Source organism: Drosophila biarmipes, chromosome 2L (genome assembly GCF_025231255.1).
Source record: "Drosophila biarmipes strain raj3 chromosome 2L, RU_DBia_V1.1, whole genome shotgun sequence".
NCBI lineage: Eukaryota > Metazoa > Arthropoda > Insecta > Diptera > Drosophilidae > Drosophila > Drosophila biarmipes.
The window spans coordinates 6,221,647-6,243,270 of NC_066612.1; the positions used below are offsets into that span (position 1 = coordinate 6,221,647).

Below are 21,624 nucleotides of genomic sequence, written 5' to 3' on the forward strand. Positions count from 1 at the left end.
TTTAAATATGTAGATACATCGAATGAAGAAAATCAAATATGTTTCTTAATCTCTTTCGTGTAGGTACCTACGAGTATGTCAACCATTTCGTGAACAAGTACAATTTTATTTTAACTTTCGTAATAAATTTAAAACAAGCCTATCTTTCTAATGAAAAAAGCATACTCATATCCCCAATTTTTTAATTTTTTAATTCTTTTTGGCTCTCAAGAATGTTAGCTCTAGACCTATATAGATCTATATATCTTACTCGGTACATTGGCCACTTTCCAAGTTTTGTTTGATCAACTGTTTCTGATAAATGTTAGCTGAAACCATCTGATCAGCTCCAGACAAAGCTTATGCTGCTCAGTCGGCTGGCAAACGCATTCGGGCTCAGTTCTTGCTGAAAATAGGGTCTACGAGATTGACGTATTCGTAAGATAAAAAGAAATTGGACACATAGCCAACTTCTTGTTTGTACAAGTGTATTTTCGACTGTTAGCCAGTTGAAAGGGAAACTTGAGGTGCCCTAAAATATTTGGCCGACAGAAGTGCAAAAATGACAAGTGCAAGTCTTTTATCGCGCTCCCTGATAACAGAAGGTGATATTACTAGTGTGACGGTTAAAGTATCAGTTAAAAATGTATTTAAGAACTTGAAAAATTTAATTATTTAGAAATTTGACCTAAAAAATTTCTAAATTTTAAATCTAAATCCTGTTCTAGCAAATGTACCTTCTTTATTAGTTTTGATACCAACGATCTATGTTAGATTCCCTAGAGATGTTTATAACTTCGTTGTTTACTGGTGAAAGTGTAACCTTTATTTCAGCTCCCCGCTCCAAGAATCGCTCGGTGTTCACCCTGATCATTGGTCTGGTGGTGGGCTACTGCATGGCACAACTCTTCTCGAGAATTTCTCCCCACGAGAGTCTCTATCCGTATATCAGCCGGCGACTCAACTTGCCCGTCGATTCCCAAGTGGCCCTCCAGGCCGCGGAGCATGGTCCCTTCCAGCACGACCATCCCGATGACAACGTCACCGTGGCGGAGCAGCTTAAGAGGGAGGTGCGCATCCTCTGCTGGGTGATGACCAATCCCACGAACCACAAGGTCAAGGCTCGCCACGTGAAGCGAACGTGGGGCAAGCGCTGCAACATCCTGCTCTTCATGAGCTCCGGCGCGGACGAGGAGCTGCCCACGGTGAAGTTGGATGTGGGCGAGGGTCGCGAGAACCTATGGGCCAAGGTCAAGGCGGCGTTTACCTACGTCTATCACCATCACTATAACGATGCCGACTTCTTCTACAAGGCTGATGACGACACCTATGCGGTGATCGAGAACATGCGCTATATGCTGTATCCCTACAATCCCGAGACACCAGTGCACTTCGGCTTCAAGTTCAAGCCCTTTGTGAAGCAGGGATATATGTCCGGCGGAGCGGGGTATATACTCAGTCGGGAGGCCCTGCGACGATTCGTGGTCGAGGGCATTCCGAATCCCAACATGTGTCTGCCGGGCACCGTGGTCAACGAGGACATCGAGATCGGGCGCTGCATGGAGCATCTGAATGTTACGGCCGGCGATTCCAGGGATCAGATTGGACGCGGTCGGATGTTTCCCTTTATCCCGGAGCACCATTTGATTCCGGCCAAATGGGACAAGGGCTTTTGGTACTGGAACTACCAGTTCTACAAGACGGATGACGTAAGTTTGGTCTTTACTAAAATCTTTCGTGGGATCATCACCTCAAGAAATATAAATATCATAACTATTATACAGTTTTATTATCAGGGTTCTTGTTGCTGATCTTATTATATTTTATAATGTTATTATTATATTATAAAATATTATTTCGCAGGGTCTTGATTGCTGCTCGGACCTGGCCATCTCCTTTCACTATGTGGCCGCAAATATGATGTACGTGATGGACTATCTTATCTACCATTTGAAACCCTATGGCCTGATGCGATCCCTGGAGCCCCTGCCTGCCAAACTCAAAGTGGGTCAGTTCCTTCCCGCTCCCGTTGAGCGTCATCTGGCCAGTAATGAGGACTCTGTGGATGACTACGACAGGATTTACACGACCACAACTGAAAAGCCAAAGGAACCCGACGCCCGGGAAATGGACTCGCAGGAGTTGGAAAAGGAAGAGGAAGATTCGAAGCATACTAATGAGGAAACTGATAATCACTCCAAGACCAAGGAAACTTCAGAAGAAAATCATTAAAAATTTTTAGGTTTATGGTATGGCATTTTATATTATGTTTAAACTACAAGGCCAAGGCTGTCCTTAAATAAGTAAACACGAGTTTCTTTCAGTAAGTCCAACACAATATATTTAAACATCAAGTCTCAAAACAACTAACGTTTGTTACTTAACAATGGTCTTCTAAATATAAACTGTTTTTCATGTAACTCTTGACGACATTTCTCAGGGCTGTACAAAAAGCCTTCAAATATTAATAAAAAAAAAATAATAAATTTTTGGAATACCTATTCTAGAGTTCCCTAGAATTCTGCTGAATCTTTCAATAGGCATAATCAGCTGGCACTTCTTTCTCAGCATTAGTTAACTGTTCTTCTTGAATCTTCTCCTTCTTGCTGGGGCCGTACTTCTCGGGAAGAGTCTCCATAGGAAGCTTTCGTCCAAAAGCCCGCAGTCTATAGATCATATACTCGAAACAGTGCATATAGCGATGATCCACAAAATGAAACGAAACGGCATAGTTGGACCAAGAGAAAATGCCCTAGAGGGAAAGCAGATAAGCCATTTAACCTCTTTAAGAGGATGGAAGTACAAACCTTTTGGGTTCTGAAGGCGAGGAATTTCCAGAACCAAAACTTTGCGTCATAGCGAAGATACACATTGGACCTGGCCTGCGGTTCGATGAGGTACATCCGTCTGCGTCCCTTGGAATCGTGAGTTTTTCCCGCTATAACGTTGGCATTATCCAGGCACTCCTTCAGCTTACCGGCGGTGGGACCCGAGTCCTTTGGCTCGCATTTCGATGGATTGGGCAGGGATACCTCCACGAAGCGACGCAGTGCAGCACGACTCATCACAGTGCCCGGGGAGCCGAAATAGATGGCCATGTCTGGGCTGTACGGATAGACCATGTACCGCAGATTCTCCATCAGCACATAGGTCTCGTCATCGGCCTCCAGGAACCAGTCGGCATCCGCCAAGTGGTGGTCATAGAGGTACTGCAGGGCCCTCTTCGTCTTCCGCCACGACTCACGGAAGTTCGCACTGACCGGCAGGGCCACGGATCCGGAGAGATTGACATCGGTTCGGCTGCTGAAGAAGATCAGCTTGTTGCACCTCCTGCCCCAAGTCTCAAGTACCGCCTTGGCCTGCGTCCTATGACTACTGGGTTTCGTGTTCACGTAGCACAGGACTCGCACCTCGTCGGTCAAATCGATGTCCAGTGGGGTCGTCCTCCCTGTGCGGATCGCGTGCGATTTAAGGGGTACAATTGGCCACAGGAGCGCCTGGGTGATCAGGTAACCAATACCAATGCCCAGAAGAAGAAAGAGCACAGGTCGCGAGGATGATGCCGAAACTGAGTGCTGTTGATAGTGGCTGTTTCGGTCCAGAAAAACACACTCTTTGCGCTCCATTTTTGCAAGAACTGTGATGTTTTTGAATTCTCTCTAGTGTATATATATTTTCATTGTTAACCTCATTAGTAACGCCCAAGTTTTAAGTGCCAGCTAAGTCTCGAAGAGGCAAACTATTCTCTCTATATCTCTTAATTTTACACTTATAAAAATATTTAGAACGTAAATAGAAAACTAGAAGATAATTTTATAATAGGGTTCTAGTAACTAAAAACAAATATAAATATTGTATGTATATAACACTTGAATACAATACATCAGCTGTTGGCCAAAACTAAATCCTGTAATTGTATATCAAGTATATCTTTCAATCGACTTATTTATTATGAAAAGTTACTTGTGTAGACAGCACGTTTCATAAAAAAACATTTAAACAAAACCAAAAAAATGTAGCTATGTTTGAGCGGCTGATCAAATTAAAACATATACCTATAGCCGTCTTGTTATTTTAATAAATGAAGCTGACAACAGAAGCTCACTCATTCCATATATTTGCCCTATCTATATATGCGTCATTTTTTTTTTGGAAATTCCTTTATTAGTTATCAGTTGCGTAATCTCAGCATTTCATTAATAAAAGTAGCAGCATTCATCAACAATCATTTAGTTGACATTTTTCTTTTCGAGCGAACAATGCCTCGATACTGGGCACTTGCAGCTCTCCTGGTGGGCTGCATCATTTCTGCCGCCGACCTCTGTGAGCCTCCCAATCGTTTGGTTCTTAAGGGACACTGTGCAAATATACTTCTAGGTTTCGATCCAAGCAGCCCCTACGACTGCTGTGGCGATGCTTATCCGGTAGATGCATAAAATGTATTTCTTTGTGCAATAAATTCTGATGGTGATATATTTTTAGAATGCGGAAGGAAGGCCACCTTATAACGCCTTCAAGCCAGCAGTTCCAATTCGATCGCCGGATGTGAATGCTTTGCAGCCACCACCTAAGTACATCACCGCAGCAATCCCGAGTCCTTCGCCGAAGCAGCGTTTGCAGGAGCATTGCGGCCAGGAGAATGAAAATCTTTTGAACTTTAGCATGCCAGAGGCCGAGAAGCACCCTTGGCCTGGCCAATATCCATGGCTGATTGCGCTATTCTCCAATGGCACCTACCTGGAAGGGGCATCCCTGGTTGCCCCGGGCACTGTGCTGACTGCAGCTTACCTGGTGATGAACAGGAATGCGGATGACATTGTGGTCAGAGCTGGTGACTTTGACTTCTTGTTGCGCGCCGAGCAGTTCCCGCCGGAGGAGCGTCGTGTGGCCAGGATTCGGATCCATGAGAACTTTCAATACCAGACTCAGGAGAACAACTTGGCCCTTCTGTACCTTAAGTCGCCGTACAAACTGAGGAGCCACATCGCACCCGTCTGTTCCCCTGGCCAGGGAAAGTCATTCGAGCAAAAGCGCTGCATTATTGCCGGTTGGGGAAAGCGAGTCGTCCACCCGTATACAACATTTACGGATGTACAAATCAAAATGGATGTACCCATAGTCAGCAGGGCTCTCTGCCAGAATCAGCTGAGGCAAACCAGGCTTCGTGCGGACTATAACCTGCCAGAGAGTCTCCTTTGCGCTGGTGGTGAGAAGGGCAAGGATGCCTGCTTTTTCGATGGTGGATCTGCCCTGCTTTGTAAGCAGGACCATTTTCCTTATCGATACGATCTAGCAGGCATCTTCAGCTTTGGCCTGTGTGAACTGGAAAATATGCCTTCAACGTTTACAAATTTGGGCATGTTTGGGGATTGGCTTCATCAGCACATCTAGAAGGCATGTGTTTTCCATGGTATTGTAATCAACTTTCGAAAATGTTAAATCCGATTTTCTGCATATTGGCAATTACAAAATAAATTAAAAGAGTATATTACATTCGTCGAAATGGTTGTTATATTATTCACACGTTTGGGTTACATTGCTAAAGACTGTCATGGATCCACTTTTCTGAAAATGCGCCTTCAGTGTAATTTGAAATTGGTAATACCTATCTAAATGCGCAGAATCGCAAAAATCGCAATCGCGATTTTAAAAAACAAAATTCTAAGTATTAAAATTAACAATCATTTGATATTTCCGAATGTTTCCTCAAGGTTTATAAATTAAAGCTGATATATATTTTCGCTGTATATAGTATTTAAGCGTCTTTTTTGTATCATTAACCATTTGTGTGTATTAAACATAAATGTATCAACCGTTTTCAAGTACTTCATAGCTTGTTTTACATTTTCTTAGGATGTATTTTTTTCATGTGTGTACATCATCTAAGTGCAAAATATTAAATATTTATTTTATTTTTAAATTTTTTTTTTGTTGTTTTTCGCTTCATTTTCTTATCAACAGATGTTGACACAGCCAAATCAAATTTAGTGGTGCTATTTCCTGCTCTCCGGAGAGCGTTTCAGTAAACCAAAATATAATATATAAACAACTTTATTTAAAAAGTGATAAGCTTAAATTATATATTTTTCTATACCTAATTGCCGGGAATCACACTCTCCCTGTGCCCGTCTCTTCGAATAGTTCAGTTCGCACGTAAACGATGAGCGAGTTCTGGTTGATAGGAGCCCTAATTTTTGGCTGCATTTCTGCTGCTGATCTCTGCCAATATCCCTATCAGTGCGTTTACAAAGGATATTGTCGAACATATATAAATCTGAACAATCTAAATCTGAACTTAGGTACGTGCCCTTCAAACCAAGTTTGCTGCTACTTGGTAAGTTCAATTAAAATAACATAATCTGTTGTTGAATAACATATTCATTTTTATTTTTACCCAAATCAGTATAACCCCAATTCTTTAACCAATTATGATCAAGGAAATTGGAGGCAAGCTACAAACAATTACCAAGCTGCTCCCACTATATACTGGCAGCAAAATGGAGTATCCACCACACCTTTGAGCCGATATGTAAACTATGAGCAAGCCTCAACACCTCGGTCCCCAGTTGGAAACTATTTTCAGAGCTCGTCCACTAACCAATGGGCCAGCCAACTCCCTTACTCCCCTCCAACCACACCTTCCCCACCCACGACCACCACCCAGCGGCCCCAAACTGAATACCATTACCAAACCTCACCGAACCCTGCTCCGGTCCGAGTTGAAGGCCCATCTTACCCACCAATCGAGGCTTCCCTCTTGACCGGACTCTGCGGCGTGGCTAATCCCAGTGGGCCTGGTCAATATCCCTGGATGGTGGCTCTATTTAGCCGTGGTGAGTACTTTGGAGGCGGTTCCCTAATTGCTCCCGGAGTAGTGTTAACAGCAGCTCACCTTCTGGCCAACAAGAACGCCAATGGGATTGTGGTCAGAGCGGGCGAATGGGATATGGCCTCCAATCAGGAGGCAAACCCCCATGAGGAGCGCTTTGTGCAAAAAATCGAGCAACACGAAGACTTTGTATTCGGGAATGCGTCGAACGACATGGCGCTCCTGTATCTCCACTCTCCCTTCGAACTGAAGGCCCACATCCGTACCGTCTGTTTACCAAGCGAGGCAAGCTCTTTCGACCACAAGCGCTGCGTGATGGCCGGTTGGGGAAAGCCCTCCTACCAGGATCCCCAAAATTCAAAAAGACAAAAGGTAGTGGAGCTACCCATCGTGAAGAGAGAAGACTGCCAGAATCAGTTGAGGCGCACTGTGATGGGTCGAAACTTCAAGCTCCCCGAAAGCCTGATTTGCGCCGGCGGAGAACGAGGCCAGGATGCCTGCACCGGCGATGGTGGATCTCCCCTCTTCTGTCCCCTGGAAAACGACCCCAATCGGTACGAACAGGCTGGCATCGTCAGCTTTGGCATCCGTTGTGGCCAGGCGAATGTGCCTGGAACCTTCACGAATGTGGCCTTGTTCAGGGACTACCTCGATCTCAAGTTGGCGGGCGGCAAACTCGATTTGTAAAGATAACAATTTTAACACAGAAGTTTTAAAATAAAAAGTAATCTCAACTTCATAGTGCCTAGTTACAGAATTTATTTCGAATTTATGAAAAAGTACTGGGTCTGAAAATCTACTAAATCCTTCGGCTTTGTTCAAACTCTCATAAAAAATATTTACATTCTACTGTTTCAAAAGATTTATTTAAATTTTTTTATTTAATATTAAACTATTCTCCTCAAAATGTAGTTATGCTAATTCTGATCTCAGCCAAAAACTTTAATCTATTCCAGATTCTCCGAATTCTAGAGCATAATCAGTATGATACATGCTTGATTTTGGTACACGATTTAATATAAACACATAATTAAATGTTCTAAGGCGGCAGAAACTTTTTTCTGTATGTTACTAAGACTTAAAAAAATCCAACCAGTTAAACAAAGATCGAGACAGTGCCATAGGGGTCCTCAGATTATTTTTATTTCGTTCTTATCTCTAGAGCGGGATGAATACTTATGTACTAACACGGTCATTTGAAAATCTGTTGTGGAGAGAACGATGCCACGAATGCTTTCAGTTCTAGCTGTGCTTTGGAGTTGCATCTTTTTTAGCGATGCTCACATATGTGCAAGTTCCCATCAGTGTGTTCCCAGGGAAAATTGTCGACGGGAGGAGCCCATTTTTGATCTAAGTTCCACCATCAATTGCAGCGACTTGGAAGTCTGCTGTAAAAAGTCTAATGTGGTAAGTGCATTGAAACTGAATACCGAAGATAAGATTTTCCCATATGCCTTTTTTGTAGATTGACAAAAAGCGCAGTACTCCGTCACTTCCACCGGGATCCCTTTGTGGCATGACTAATCCCAATGGCCTAGATGAAAACCGACAGGTGGATGGAAACCAGGCCAGACCAGGTCAATTTCCTTGGGCGATGGCCTTGTTCTCCAAGGGCCAGTATTTCGGAGGAGGGTCTCTGATTACCCCAGGACTAGTACTAACAGCAGCCCACATTCTGGTGCATAAGTCCAGTGCTCACATTAAGGTCAGAGCAGGCGAATGGGACTTGTCGTCGTCCAGTGAGCTACCTTATCCTCCCGAGGAGCGTCAAGTGACCAAAATCATTATACATGAGGGGTTTCAATTCATGACCGGCGCCAACAACTTGGCTCTCCTCTTTTTGGATTCACCATTCCAGATCAAGCCCCATATTCAGACCATATGTTTACCAACTTCGGGTGAGACCTTCGCAGGAAGGCGCTGCTTGGTTGCCGGTTGGGGACAAAGATCATTTGGCGATGACAAACTTTTGCCCATACAACAGCAAGTCGAACTGCCCATAGTGGATGGCTCAAGGTGTCAGGATCAACTGAGGCGGACTAGGATGGGCTGGAACTATACATTGCCCGACAGCCTAATTTGCGCCGGCGGAGAGTGGGGCCGCGATGTGTGCTCCCAAAGCGGAGGTTCCGCCCTTTTCTGCGCCCTCGAGAACGACCCCAATCGATATGAACAGTCTGGCATCGTCAACTGGGGCATCAAGTGTGGTCAGGAAAATGTTCCAGGCACCTACACACATGTTTCCAAGTTCAAGGAGTGGATTGATCCGCACTGGCAGCAAGTGCTCAGCGTGCCGGGGGATTTAGTTGCCTCCATGCGCGGTAGTCTTTGAGCAAAAGGCCCGAAATTTCAAAACTCAAGATGTTTTTCCAAAACCTTTAGCAGTAAACCTCTGAATAAAAAAATTGTATATAATTAGTTTTTGGCTTGGGTATTTTTTATTAAACAAAAAAATATAAATTTTATATTTTATTTGAGTTTTTATTGTTGTTCTCTAGAACTGATATGTTTTCTACTGCATATATAGGTATATACATTGCCAGTGTGATTACTGATAATGAAAGAGGGAATTCTTTGTTCTCAGAACACGGGCTTGAAAGCTCTCCGTTATTTATTTCAGTTGTTAGACAACAATGTGGCAGAGTGTTATTATTTTCAGTTGCCTTTTATGGGTGCTGACTGAGGCAGGAGCGCCTTGTGGCCTCCAGTTGGAGTGTGTGCCCCAAGGGCTTTGTAAGCCAGATTCCTGGAACCCAAATGCTGAAATTACGCAAACCTATTGCCAGAGATGGGAAACCTGCTGTCAAAGTTCTCAAGTGGTAAATATGTATATTAAACGGAGAATGTTCCATACATTAGGATATTTTATGATCTCTTTTAGCTACATGTGGGCGCCCCAGTAAACTGTGGACACAGTAACCCTAATGGCCTGGACAATACCACTCGGACCTTTGTTGACCAGGCCAAACCGAATGAATTCCCTTGGATTGTGGCGCTGATGAAACAAAAAGTGCATTTCTTTGGGGCCGGAACTCTGGTAACCGAAAATGTTGTGGTCACGGCTGCCCACTTGGTACACGACAAGTCGGTGAATGATTTTGTGATTGCCGGGGGTGCCTGGGACCTACACGAACTGTTTAGATCCACGGTTGTCACTCGAGCTCCGGCCAGGATTATATCGCATCCAGAATTTAGTACTATTACCGGTGCAAACAACATAGCTTTGATCATACTCGACGTTTCGTTTGAGATGAAACCCCACATTGGCACCATTTGCTGGCCCAATTCGGAGGTCTCTTTGCAGCAGGAACGCTGCGTGGTGGCCGGTTGGGGTGTTAAGTTATCCGTTTTAAGTTATCCGTTCCGACAGAAGAAAATAGATTTGCCCTTGTTGAACAAGGATATATGCGAGGACCGATTGCGGAGGATGCTGGGAAGGAGTTACCTACTGAACCCCACCATGCTATGTGCGGGCGGAGAGCGGGGTCGCGATGCCTGCCGCGGCGACGGTGGATCCCCGCTAATGTGTCCCGTACCCGGACACCCCACGACCTTTGAGTTCGTCGGCATAGTCAACAGCGGCATATCCTGCGGACAGGAAAATGTTCCCGGTCTCTATACGAATGTTAGGCAAATGAAACCCTGGATCGACAGACACCTTAATGAGGAACTCAACAAGCCGTATAAGACCTTTCCCATATACGATATAGTCTACGATTAAAATTAGGGGCACATCTTAAAAGTTATAGTAAATTATTATTATATGATTTTAAGTCCCTTACTCCAATGAAAATAAAGAATTCGATTTAAAAATAATTAATTCAATCGATTTAAAAGACCTGATACTAATTAGCCTGAGCAGTTTTTTCTATAAATGTCATGAAAACTGTATAAACTGACGGAAAAAAATGAACTTAATTGGATTGTTTAGATTGCTGATCCTATCTTTCCTGTTTTGGCTGTTTTTACTCGAGCTGTTGATATTCTCCAACAGCACTACTTTCACGGACCTGATTGAGTTTATTCAGAAGCCTTACAAGGAGACCGTAGAGAACTATGATGTGGGCCTGCGAAGTCAGCACTGGGATGATGATCAAATAGCTTCGATTCTGCGGGAGCAGGTTCACGTCCATTGCCTAGTTTACATGGATCGCTCGGACTACAAGTTTGGCGCTCAGAAAGCTGTGCATGTGAAAAATACTTGGGGTCGTCGGTGCAATCGGCTGACCTTCGTCAACCTAAGGGAGACCACTCTGCTGGAGGCATATCGCCAGATATATGTGGACTTTCACAAAGAGCTCGACTGGCTGCTGGTTGTCTACTTGGACTCCTATGTCATCATGGAGAATCTGCGCTACTTGCTGGCCCACCATTCGCCTTCCCAAGAGCTCTACTTCAGAGCCCAACATGCCGTCTATATCTATGCCCATGTTGGTCAGGTCTCCACCACTGACTACATCTTCAGCAGGGAGGCTTTGGAGCGACTGGCCACAAGGAACTGCCTGCAAAACGAGGTTTTCTTCAGGGAGTGCTTGAAGAGAATGAGAAAGGCTCCCAGAGAGGGTCTTCAGTCCTTCAACGAACCAGATGAGGTGATCCCTTATACCCTACGTAGTAACTTTTGGCTGTGGCCCTGCACTTTTCGAGTGGTCTACGAAAATCAGGTAGGTTTTCTTGCAGGAAGCTTAAAACTCTTAAGAACTTTTAAATAGTAATACTACTATTTTTAAACATTAAAATAGTTGTATAGTACTATAGTAAAGTATAAAAGTTCTAACATAATAATTTACTTTTGTAATAAGTTCTTTTAATATTAATTCTTTTTTTAAAGACTTGGGAGAGCTGTTTTGGAGGAGCCATCCTTTTCCCCTATTGCCGTGCCACCCAAATGCATGTTCTAGAATTCTTGTTCTATCACTTGCGACCCTATGGCCTTGTGAATCCCCTGGCGGAACTGAGGTCTTCCAGTTTACCCATGGTCATAATACATAGACCTTTGAACGATCGGCTGGCGAGGTATATGTATCGTTCAGTTAGGATAATATGCTTGGTGATTTCCTGGCCCAAGAAGTACATGAGTGCCGTGAAGGCAGTTAGCGAGACCTGGGGACGTCACTGCAACCGAGTGGTATATTATGGCGGTTCTTCGCGAACCACTTTGGATGGAGTGGAGATTGTGGGTCTGAATGTCAGCGATACCCGCAGTAATCTGTGGGGCAAGACCAAGGCGGCTTTTCAGCATGCCTATGAGAATTATGGCCAGGAGGCGGATTGGTTCTTCAAGGCTGATGATGACACCTATGCCGTGCTGGAGAATATGCGTCAACTGCTCAAGCCCTACTCATCCGATATTCCTATATATTTTGGCTCCCCATTCAAGCTGGCCTCCACACTCTATATGTCTGGAGGAGCTGGCTATGTGCTGAGCAAAAAGGCTGTGAAGACATTCGTTCTTGGGGCTGCCAAGAAGTGCCTGCCAGGAGATCAAGGCACTGAGGATTATACAATGGGCAAATGTCTGCGCATATTAAAGGTGCATGCCGGCGATTCCAGAGACGTTTTGGGTCGCCAGCGGTTCTTTTCACTCTCCCTGGAACATTTTCTTATACCGAATCATGATGATGAGAACTTTTGGCTGAAGGAATATCTCTATCAAGTAACTGGAACGGTGGGAAAACGTATCTTTAATAAAGCTTTTAAAAAGATATTAATAAGATTTGTAGTTTTTTTGATAATCCAACTTATAAATTGTATCTTGTCTTTATTCACAGGGTATGGAATGCTGTTCCACCTACTCAATTTCAATACACAATGTGTTACCCTACCAAATGCATTTTCTGGAAACGATTTTGTATAAGAGCCGACCCTATGGACTTCTTGCTGGACATCCTCCTTCGAGACTCTTAAGAAAAAAACCGCTTTGGAAACAGCAATACAGTTTATGAAGCTATTTCAATTTAATTTTAAAGTTTCTTTAAAATATCGAGTCTTATACATGTACTCAAAAATGGCTCTGGGATGATAGTATATAATATCCTTATCCATATCCATCCATGTAACAATAAGTATGGAAAGATTTGGCTTACAATCTTATTTTAAGGGGCAGATTTATATTAGTAATTTACTATATATTGGCCTTACTCTTTGGTATATTCTATGGCATTTAATATTAGTATATTTTGGTGCTCAAAAGATTACGATTCGGTCTTTGGCTTAGTTTCGGATTTTCGCTTTGTGTCGTTGTTTTCGGGTCCTATTTTGTTGATAGAATTTTTGCCTAGTTCCGTTTTTGTGGTCTGAAAAGTGCTCCAAATTGAATTTTTAGAACGCAAAATATCTTGAACGTTGTTTATGCCAAATATTCTTAGCTTGTACAGAACATAGTCCAACATGTAAAACTCCAGTGCGTTGTTAAAGTGAAACGAGATGGCCGTGTTGGAGCAGCAATCGTTGGTGTTCTATGAAAATTAAGGAAATATTTTAGTTTATGGTGGGGAAAACTCTGACGTTTTGTTTACATCTGGGGTTGCATTATTGAGTAGCGCTTGCGAATACCAATGAAGCGGTGAGATGGGGATAAATCTGCTTAAACCATTTTCATCCCTGGAATCTCCAGTAGCTACGCCCACAGCTGATAGACATCGTCCTAGTTCCACATCCTCGTAGCCGTAGTTCCGGTTGGTGCAAATACTGCTGTTGCTGAAGCCCAGCTTTATCAGTCGATGTAGGGCCATTCTGCTCAGGACATAACTCGACCCTCCAGAAGTGTAACCCTAAATTAAAAATTATGATTAATTCAAGATTTTCTTAAGATTTCAAATTTTAGTATTTTCATTTTTTGTGAATGTTGTATCTATAGTATACTTTCTGGTTACAAAAATGTAGATATTTTATGTAGAAAGTACAAAGTACTTTTTTTTAGTTATGGATTAAAATTTTTAATATTACCTCCTTAACATGCGTTTGAAACTTGTCACCAAAAAGTATTGGCCTCTTGGGACTCTGGGCATATAAAAGGGCACGTAGGTTTTCCATTATAACATAGCTAAAATGAAAGAAAGGAAATGGATAATTGTTTTGTCTTATTTTTTAAACAACGTTACATTTTTAAAAGATTTTTAGGAAACCAGAAAAATTATTTCGAATTCTCTATAATCATTTTAATATCATTTAACTCACGTATCATCATCCGCCTTCAGGAACCAGTCGTACTGATGAAAATAACGTTTATAGACATACTCCAACGATGCCCTTGTCTTAGGCCATGAGTTAGAGTAGCCCTCCCTCACATTGAGGACAACTGTTCCCAGTTGCTCATCTGCCTTGGTGCTCATGAAGATCAGCTTGTTGCAGCGCGTTCCCCAGGTACCTTGGATGTGGATGGCGCGACTCTGGTGGTTTTTGGGACTGGTCATCACCAGGCACAGAACTCGAGTTTCGTTGAAGAGCCGGGCGGATGGGATATCAGGAAGCGGATGGATTGTAGTGGTGTTGGGACTGGGCATGCTCCTGTGACTGCTTGGAAAGGGACTGCTTTCCCCCCTCAGTGGATCCCCCCGATACTGCCAATGGTCCCGCTTCATCAACGCCGAAAGAAGAACACCCCACGCCATCCCAATCAGCACCATCAAGATCAGCTCCATGCGCTTACAATGCGGTCGCACTCCCATGATTTAATTCTTTTCCTTTTCGCTTTATAGGAAGAAATACAACCAAATTTGGCATGAATTAGACGCTTTTGTTTTCAAAGATTCACATATCACTAGCTGTCATTAAATCATTTTGATATACTATTTTTTACGACGCCTTTTAATGACTCTTAAAACTATATTTGATTTTTAAACATTATGTGTGGTTTCTTTTTGCTTATTAGCACTGTATTTTAATCTTCTCCGTAAAAGATTTTCAGTTAAATAAGCTAAAGTAACAATAATTTACAATTTAATAATGTCTCTAAAATAAACAATAAATTTTAGGGAGATTTGATAACATTCAGAAACATCAGAAAATTCAGCTGTACTCGACAAAAAATAATTTGTTATATTTTATGACTCAATAACCCATTTGTTATACTTTTTTTTTTAATTTTGATTGTTCATTCAATCCATCAGTCAATAAATGATGTTTAACGTATGCGTTATCTACGATCAAATATATGGAACTGCTTTTTTTTTGTATATTTTTTCTTTAGCTCTTTTATCTCGCTTTTACGATCCGCGTTTGTTTACTTTTTTATGCAAATCAGATCAGGTGGCAAACTGTTGTTGTTATCGCCGGATAGGCCGAAGTCGCGGTTGTTGTTGACGTCGAATCACCGAATTAACACATTCTTGAGGCAGTGACGCAGAGTAGAAAGCCTGTAAAGATGCGGTCGACCTTCGGGAAAACACACAGGTGGCTCGGTGGTGGCACAATTGACTCAAGTTGAATTCGATCCGCAATTGCTGGGTTGCAAATGGCAATTGCCCGGCCCGTTTGACGTTTTTTTCAAGGCGTTCCAAGCTCATTCGAAGCGTTTCGAATCGCCGACTGCAATTATGTGACTGTTTCGAGTCGCTTCCTCGATGGTTTTTCACTTCTTTCGACCCCACGATGGGTACTAGTACTGCGGCAGAATTTCAATCACAAGCGCTCAACGAAAAGGCAGTAAAAATAAACGCTGCCCGAACGCGACTTGAAGTCCCAAACAAAAAATAAACAAAGAGCCAAGGCAAGGCAAAAAAGAGCAGCTCGAAAATAAACAACAAACGACGTCTTCGCGCTTTGCCGGCAGTTGACAGACTTGGCCAAAACGGGCGCGTCGAAACGGTTGAAAAAGATGAAGAAATACCTTAACGCTTTTTCGGACGCAATGTTGCCAGATATTCGAAGGTAATCCCCAACTTTTTAAAGATGGTTTTACATTACGATCTATAAAATACCCTCAAAAGATTCGAAGTAGAAATTGGGTAAGATTCAAGCATAATAAATATTTTAATAATATAATATTAAATTTTATATTTGAGTGCTTAAAATTAATGTATATTTTAAATAAATATAATTATTTTTTTGTGGTATTAAAGACTATTTGCTTGAAAGAGAAGCTTAAGCATGCTTTGACCTTTCATATTTATCTTTAGCAATTTACTACATGCCATAAAGGCATTTGCCTTGCCTCCTTAAAAGGCCTTAACATATGGCCATCACACCTTAATTACTTAACTTATTCCGCAATGACATACAGGCTTTACTATACCCATGTTGAAATCATTAAATGCCAGCAAAAAGCTTTTTAAAAGCCTAAAGATAGGCAACACATTGTGCAAGTTATTTAAACAAAGTTTTGAATTTATTGATTTGAAAAAACTATTAACAGATGAAGCACGATGATGGAATATACAAGGAGTGCGTAGCCGAGGAGCAGAACTCAGGCGTAGGGACCGCCAGAGGCGTCGAGTCCCCGGGGGGCATTGGCGTAGCTGTCCTCTGCGAAGGTGTTGGTCACCCCGGAACCGGAAACGGTGTTACCAGATCCCGAAATAGCGTTCGAACTCGAGCTCGAACCCGAACCGGAAGCGGAAACGGTTCCCGATCTTACCTCACTTTCCAGAGAAGCAGCGCCCGAGGATCCGTTGAGATCCACGGACTTGGAGCGCTCATCCCGAGCCACAAATGGAGTGGGCTTCGCACCTTGGGAGACCACTGGAACCACCACCGCCTTGAGAGCATAGGGAACTCGGTTGACGACCGCATTGAAGCCATGGACATCATCGGCCGTGTAGGTGACCGTGCGCTTGTAGCCATCGGGATCGATGAGGCTGTAGAAACCACGGACGACATGGCCATCCCGGGTTTCGCTGTGCTCCTTGATGTCTCCAGTGGTCTCGTCATTCACGGCATAGTTGAAGCTGTAGCTGGCGGGCGGGAAGACCTCGGGCTCCTTATGTTGGCTCACGACGGATGAGACCACCACGGCATCCTGGCTTTGCTGCTGAGTGGCTGGAACTGAGACGACCTTCTGATCCTGTTGCTGGACGGCGGAAACCACCTCGGAGTTCTGCTCCTGGCGTAGAATGGGCAGCGGTGAGGGCAGCAGAACGGATTCGGCATTGGCCGCACTGGCCGCATTCTGGAGGAGATTCGAGGCCTGAGCACTGGCCGCCCGGCTGCCGGCGGAGAATTGATTTCTGGTGGGCGCCAAGTAGTCATAGCCCTCGGGAGTGGCCTGCGAGTTGAGGGCATTGTTGCTGGGCGTGTGGTAGTCGCTCAGGAAATCCTCTCCAGAACTACCGGATGCACTGCGTTGCAGGGAGTTGACCGCCTTGGCCGCCTTTTCGTTGTAGTTGTACTCCGCTTGGCCGGCGGCAAACAGGGCCAAGAACAGCAGGGTGAAGAACTAAAAATGTAAACAAAAATTTTAAATTACTTTAACGTATATTTTAAGATATGGTAAGAAACAATCTTTTTTTAGTTTAATTTTATTTTCCGAGCGTTTATTTTTTCATATTATATAGGATCCATCCCAACTTACCTTAGCTGCCATCGCAAAACGTTTGGATCTGCCTTCCGTGCGTGTGCCTCTAAAAAGTGTCAGCTAACTGATATCTTAATTGAAGCAACTCGCACTTTTTATACCACATCCCACTTTTTGTTTATTACCCAATGAGAGACGTTATACAATGTCATGCGCCACAATTGATCGATTTACCATTGTCCAATTGGGAGTACTATGTATTGGTAACACTTTCATTTTCAATTTGTGACTATTTTTATGCTGCGTAAGTGCGAGGGCTTTGAAAGATGATACAGCTATGCGTTTGTGATCATCAAATTACAAGAACATTTTTGAGAAAACAAAAAAGGAAGTTTTTTTTAAAGGGATCGCTCATTTATTTAAAACCTAAAACTAAAAGTGGAATACATTTTTAATAAAATGCCATTTTTAAAGTTCATTTGACATTTGCCTAAATTTCTAGATAAAACTTTCGGCTGACTGAACCCACATAACGTGTATTTTTTTATTCAAAAATTTTTAATAAAATTCTATCAAGTTAGACGTAGTTTAGCAGGTGTCATAAAGCCGTAACCGTTTAGCATAAATTTAAATTTAATATTTCTTGGGCCCCTAATATTCTAGTTTCCTAAACAGCTAAGAACACCATTTGACTGGGCATCCCTAATCGCCCAGAGAATCGCACACGTTTCGATGAGTTTTGATAAGAAAACAAAGCAAACCGGTTGCTGGCCAAGTGATTTTGGCCGATTGCCGTCTGGCCAACACAAACAGCTGGCTGTCGGCAATCGGGAATCGAGCGTCGCGGAGAACACAACGCAGGCGCAGAATGACGGCCAAGATTAAGTTGAGGTCTCAGCTGCATCTGCTGACGGGTTTCATGGCCGGATTCGTCCTGGCCTTCGTGCTGCTCTTGTACGTCTACGATGTCAGCAGGGTGACGCCCTGTTGGAGCAGTTCCTCGACCATGTCCACGATGGCCACGGCCAGGATGGAAGATGTCCCGAACACGCCAAGGATACTTTGCATGGTGCTCACCTGTCCGGAAAATGTGGAGAGCTTGGCCCGAACGGTCTACGAGACCTGGGGAAAGCGCTGCCACCACCTGATCTTCGCCAGCAGCGAGGACTACGAGCCACTGGGCGTGGTCAGGGTGGTGGAACCAGGCGGCGGAGCCTACGAGGATTTGTGGAACAAGACCCGCGAGGGATTCCGCCATGTTTGGGAGCTCTACGGTGGGGATTACGACTGGTTCCTCAAGGCGGACGACGATACGTAGGTGTATCTTGAAGTGAGCTTTCCAGTATCTTCCAACTTGTATCTTGTATCTACAGGTATATGGTCATGGAGAATCTACAGCACCTGCTCAGCGGCTTCGATCCGGATACCCCCGTCTATTTGGGCTACAAGATGTCGCGATATAATGTGGTGAGTGATAAACGTTGAACATGTCATCCAGCAACTTCCGGCTATGAGCTTATGTTGTGGTAAATTTTAAAACTCATCGATTTTATCTATTTTGCACTGGTAAAAATTGTAAATGTCATTTTTAGAAATTTATAAGAATTACTTTTAGTTAGAAATCTGTTTGTTTTATATATTTTTTTGATTTCCAAGATTTCCCTCTGTGCCTTTGATTTATTTAGTAAGTGATCCAGTTGATCGCTGGCATTAGCTTCTAATTAACTGCTCATCTTGCATGTTGTTGTCACCCGCTTGCTAAGCTAATTTGAATTTCTAATTTTTGTTTCGGAATTGACAGTTTAGTTTCGCTTTTGGGGGCTATTTAAGTTATTTCTTCCGAATAGTTATTATACGCTAATAAATCAATTGAGCAAGAATTTTAGTTTTTGGTAACTCCAACTATTTAAAAAGTTACTTATATGTATTTTCTCAAATACTTATGATACTTTGCTAAGCCATAATAGCTTTTTATTGGTCAATCCATAAATTAAACTGAACAATGAGAGGTAATTAAAGCTCTTGGAACTCTCTCGATTCGATTTTTACGATATTTTGGCTAAGAAATGTGCTAATCACGAAGTGTTCTTTGTTAGAATAACCGGTCCCCTTTTGTGAGTGTAATCCTAATCGCAACTAATATCCATTTATTGTGCAGTGTCGGCGGGTAAATAAACACTAAATCTATTCTTGGTAGGATGATATCATGCAGATCTTGACGGGCCAAAGGCTTCTTGTCTTGGCTCTTTCCGTGTGCATAGATCAATCCGTAGACCCCTGGCAAATAACAATAAGAAATTAAATTCGCATTAACAATCGTAGCTGCAGTCTGCAGAGACTAATGGCAGTGCCTCACCTGAGGTCATCACGATTACCTGGCACGCATCATTCGCAGCCGCGCCTTTTCGGCGGTAGCCGGAGATTTATTTCGCCGTTTGACATTTCCAAGAGTTGAGCAAGCTCTTGGTGGCACCAAGTGCACTTCGTCGGCAAACGTTTGTCTACACATAAATAAACAAATGAGTTATGGAGGGCCCGGCCCGAACCCACAACTGGTCACTCGGCCAAAAACTAACTAAGATATTAAAATATCTTCTTTGTTTCAGCCTCAGCTTCTCTCACACTTTGAATGGAGCTTAACCCGCCGTGATTATTCCTAATGCATCATAAATGTTATAATGGTCTGTGATTGATTGCTGTGATTATGAGGCCTGACTATGTTTAATATGATCTGTCTGCTATTTCGTTTTTAGCTGGAATTTCGGATGTTCGCTCCTCAGCCAATTAACATATTTTTATGCACCCATGAATTATGCATTAATTTTATGTGGTGTTATATGCACTCAGGAAAAAGCTTGCTAGGAAATATAGGATTTTAATTCCTTTGAACTTCAAATTGTTTCAAAACGATGGTTTAATTTTATCTGTCAAAATTTCCCACATTCCTTTAATGTTTGTCAAATTTGGGGGGAAAAAAAAATGTGACACACTTCAGCAATATAATCTGACATAATCCCAAGTCAAATGTGACAATTTACTGAATTCAATTTATCACTTCCATTAATTTGTGAGCTTTGCTTGTTCACGAGTGCGTTTGATGCGTATTTTGACACATCATTCCCGGCTGAGTGACCTCCAAAAGGGGATTAAATACATCTTCATGTCGGTGGTGACTATGTTGAAAACCTCCCAACCGTTACTAAAGTGCTGTATAACTTGGACTTTTCGGGTCTTTGAAGTGAATATTCATACCGCAGCATTACCATTTTCTTATGATGCGGTAACTGGTTTTGGAAGTTAGCTCAGGGCGTGTGCTATATTAATCGTAGACTTTATGGAATATAATTTGTGATAATCCCGAATAATATTGTTTGCTCCTTTCAGAGCTATATGTCTGGCGGTGCTTCCTACGTTCTTAGTCGTCAGGCACTCCACCGATTTATGACAAAGGCCTATGGGTCGGAGGTGATTTGCCCACAGCCTAAAAAGATGGGCATCGAGGACTTTTACATGGGCATATGCCTGCAGAATGTGGGTGTCCATTTTGTGGACTCCTCACAGGCCTTGGATGGGGATACGAAACCAAAGTTCATGCCTCTGGACCTGGAGAACTACTTAATGGATGTCAATTCAACCATTCCGGAATGGTTGCGCCTGATGAGCTTCTCTCAAGTGGAAACTGTAAGCTCCAAAACTGGATCACATATTACTTAAACAAACATAATACTTACAAAAAATATCTCTTTAGGGCTTGAGATGTTGCTCCAACTACTCGGTGGCCTTTCATTATGCCAGTCGCGAACGCATGTTTCTCTACGAGTTTCTGATCTACCATCTCAAAGTGTTTAAAGTTAACCAGATTTCAGAAAGAAGTCATAGCAGCCGATTAAGCTTATCTGATTTGATGAGACGATTTCCCCTGGAAGATAATTCCAATATAAAAGACTTGCTGCAAATGTCTGAGAAACCTGATAATTTTTAGTTACGTAAAGGTATTTTTAAGTTGTTTATGCATGTGATATGAACTTAAGAGTTAAATATGTATTTTAACTATAAGGCACGTTACCTTTCCTTAATTAAAACTTATTTTTATGACCTTTGAGCAAATAGGTAAAGTTTTCTTAACTAACATAATTATTAAAACATCGAACAAATATTATATTTTAAATCTGCGGTCGCTTTGATACTTTTATATGAGTCAAAAGGCTCACCAAAAGTCTGTGGAAAACCCATGCAGGCGTTATGACAACCCTCCCTAATTATCTCTTATTTGCTATGACCTACACCAAAAATCTTCACCGAAAATCTATATTTTTCAAAAGTGGAAAAGGACTTTGATTGGAAATTCTAACGGAGCTCAATC

General features: G+C 42.6%; 10 protein-coding genes across 11 annotated transcripts; 7 read left to right on the forward strand and 3 right to left on the reverse strand.

The window, feature by feature from the left end:
• The first annotated feature begins 362 nt into the window (after positions 1-362).
• Positions 363-2,385, forward strand: LOC108027948 (glycoprotein-N-acetylgalactosamine 3-beta-galactosyltransferase 1). The gene is made up of 3 exons (XM_017099577.2): positions 363-584; positions 814-1,688; positions 1,843-2,385. The coding sequence occupies exons 1-3, from the start codon at positions 542-544 to the stop codon at positions 2,209-2,211; spliced, it is 1,287 nt and encodes a 428-aa protein (XP_016955066.1). The 5' UTR covers positions 363-541; the 3' UTR covers positions 2,212-2,385.
• A 55-nt stretch (positions 2,386-2,440) lies between these two features.
• Positions 2,441-3,605, reverse strand: LOC108027949 (glycoprotein-N-acetylgalactosamine 3-beta-galactosyltransferase 1). Its single transcript, XM_017099578.3, has 2 exons — positions 2,787-3,605; positions 2,441-2,731 (listed from the first exon to the last, which is right to left on the reverse strand). The coding sequence occupies exons 1-2, from the start codon at positions 3,603-3,605 to the stop codon at positions 2,513-2,515; spliced, it is 1,038 nt and encodes a 345-aa protein (XP_016955067.1). The 3' UTR covers positions 2,441-2,512.
• A 618-nt stretch (positions 3,606-4,223) lies between these two features.
• On the forward strand, positions 4,224-5,482 carry LOC108027696 (phenoloxidase-activating factor 2). Its single transcript, XM_017099245.3, has 2 exons — positions 4,224-4,403; positions 4,462-5,482. Exons 1-2 carry the CDS (start codon positions 4,239-4,241, stop codon positions 5,368-5,370), a joined length of 1,074 nt encoding a protein of 357 aa, XP_016954734.1. The 5' UTR covers positions 4,224-4,238; the 3' UTR covers positions 5,371-5,482.
• Positions 5,483-6,077: 595 nt separating this feature from the next.
• Positions 6,078-7,547, forward strand: LOC108027690 (phenoloxidase-activating factor 2). Its single transcript, XM_017099237.3, has 2 exons — positions 6,078-6,313; positions 6,383-7,547. Exons 1-2 carry the CDS (start codon positions 6,140-6,142, stop codon positions 7,493-7,495), a joined length of 1,287 nt encoding a protein of 428 aa, XP_016954726.1. The 5' UTR covers positions 6,078-6,139; the 3' UTR covers positions 7,496-7,547.
• A 409-nt stretch (positions 7,548-7,956) lies between these two features.
• LOC108027702 (phenoloxidase-activating factor 2) lies at positions 7,957-9,285 on the forward strand. The gene is made up of 2 exons (XM_017099252.3): positions 7,957-8,215; positions 8,274-9,285. Exons 1-2 carry the CDS (start codon positions 8,030-8,032, stop codon positions 9,138-9,140), a joined length of 1,053 nt encoding a protein of 350 aa, XP_016954741.2. The 5' UTR covers positions 7,957-8,029; the 3' UTR covers positions 9,141-9,285.
• Positions 9,286-9,410: 125 nt separating this feature from the next.
• LOC108027706 (phenoloxidase-activating factor 2) lies at positions 9,411-10,624 on the forward strand. Its single transcript, XM_017099256.2, has 2 exons — positions 9,411-9,627; positions 9,690-10,624. Exons 1-2 carry the CDS (start codon positions 9,442-9,444, stop codon positions 10,527-10,529), a joined length of 1,026 nt encoding a protein of 341 aa, XP_016954745.1. The 5' UTR covers positions 9,411-9,441; the 3' UTR covers positions 10,530-10,624.
• Positions 10,625-10,710: 86 nt separating this feature from the next.
• Positions 10,711-12,753, forward strand: LOC108027652 (uncharacterized). The gene is made up of 3 exons (XM_017099169.3): positions 10,711-11,472; positions 11,640-12,476; positions 12,580-12,753. Exons 1-3 carry the CDS (start codon positions 10,717-10,719, stop codon positions 12,751-12,753), a joined length of 1,767 nt encoding a protein of 588 aa, XP_016954658.1. The 5' UTR covers positions 10,711-10,716.
• LOC108027688 (glycoprotein-N-acetylgalactosamine 3-beta-galactosyltransferase 1) lies at positions 12,747-15,575 on the reverse strand. 2 transcript variants are annotated; one of them, XM_017099236.3, is made up of 5 exons: positions 15,037-15,575; positions 13,988-14,500; positions 13,757-13,853; positions 13,327-13,581; positions 12,747-13,266 (listed from the first exon to the last, which is right to left on the reverse strand). In XM_017099236.3, exons 2-5 carry the CDS (start codon positions 14,476-14,478, stop codon positions 13,003-13,005), a joined length of 1,107 nt encoding a protein of 368 aa, XP_016954725.1. In that variant the 5' UTR covers positions 14,479-14,500; positions 15,037-15,575; the 3' UTR covers positions 12,747-13,002. The 2 variants fall into 2 exon arrangements, with proteins under 2 accessions (XP_016954725.1, XP_050741293.1); XM_050885336.1 differs by having other exon boundaries at positions 14,882-15,575.
• Positions 15,576-16,144: 569 nt separating this feature from the next.
• LOC108027700 (uncharacterized) lies at positions 16,145-17,417 on the reverse strand. The gene is made up of 2 exons (XM_017099250.2): positions 17,319-17,417; positions 16,145-17,183 (listed from the first exon to the last, which is right to left on the reverse strand). The coding sequence occupies exons 1-2, from the start codon at positions 17,328-17,330 to the stop codon at positions 16,215-16,217; spliced, it is 981 nt and encodes a 326-aa protein (XP_016954739.1). The 5' UTR covers positions 17,331-17,417; the 3' UTR covers positions 16,145-16,214.
• A 447-nt stretch (positions 17,418-17,864) lies between these two features.
• Positions 17,865-21,370, forward strand: LOC108027679 (glycoprotein-N-acetylgalactosamine 3-beta-galactosyltransferase 1). Its single transcript, XM_017099225.3, has 4 exons — positions 17,865-18,575; positions 18,635-18,728; positions 20,646-20,942; positions 21,010-21,370. Exons 1-4 carry the CDS (start codon positions 18,130-18,132, stop codon positions 21,241-21,243), a joined length of 1,071 nt encoding a protein of 356 aa, XP_016954714.1. The 5' UTR covers positions 17,865-18,129; the 3' UTR covers positions 21,244-21,370.
• Positions 21,371-21,624: the final 254 nt, after the last annotated feature.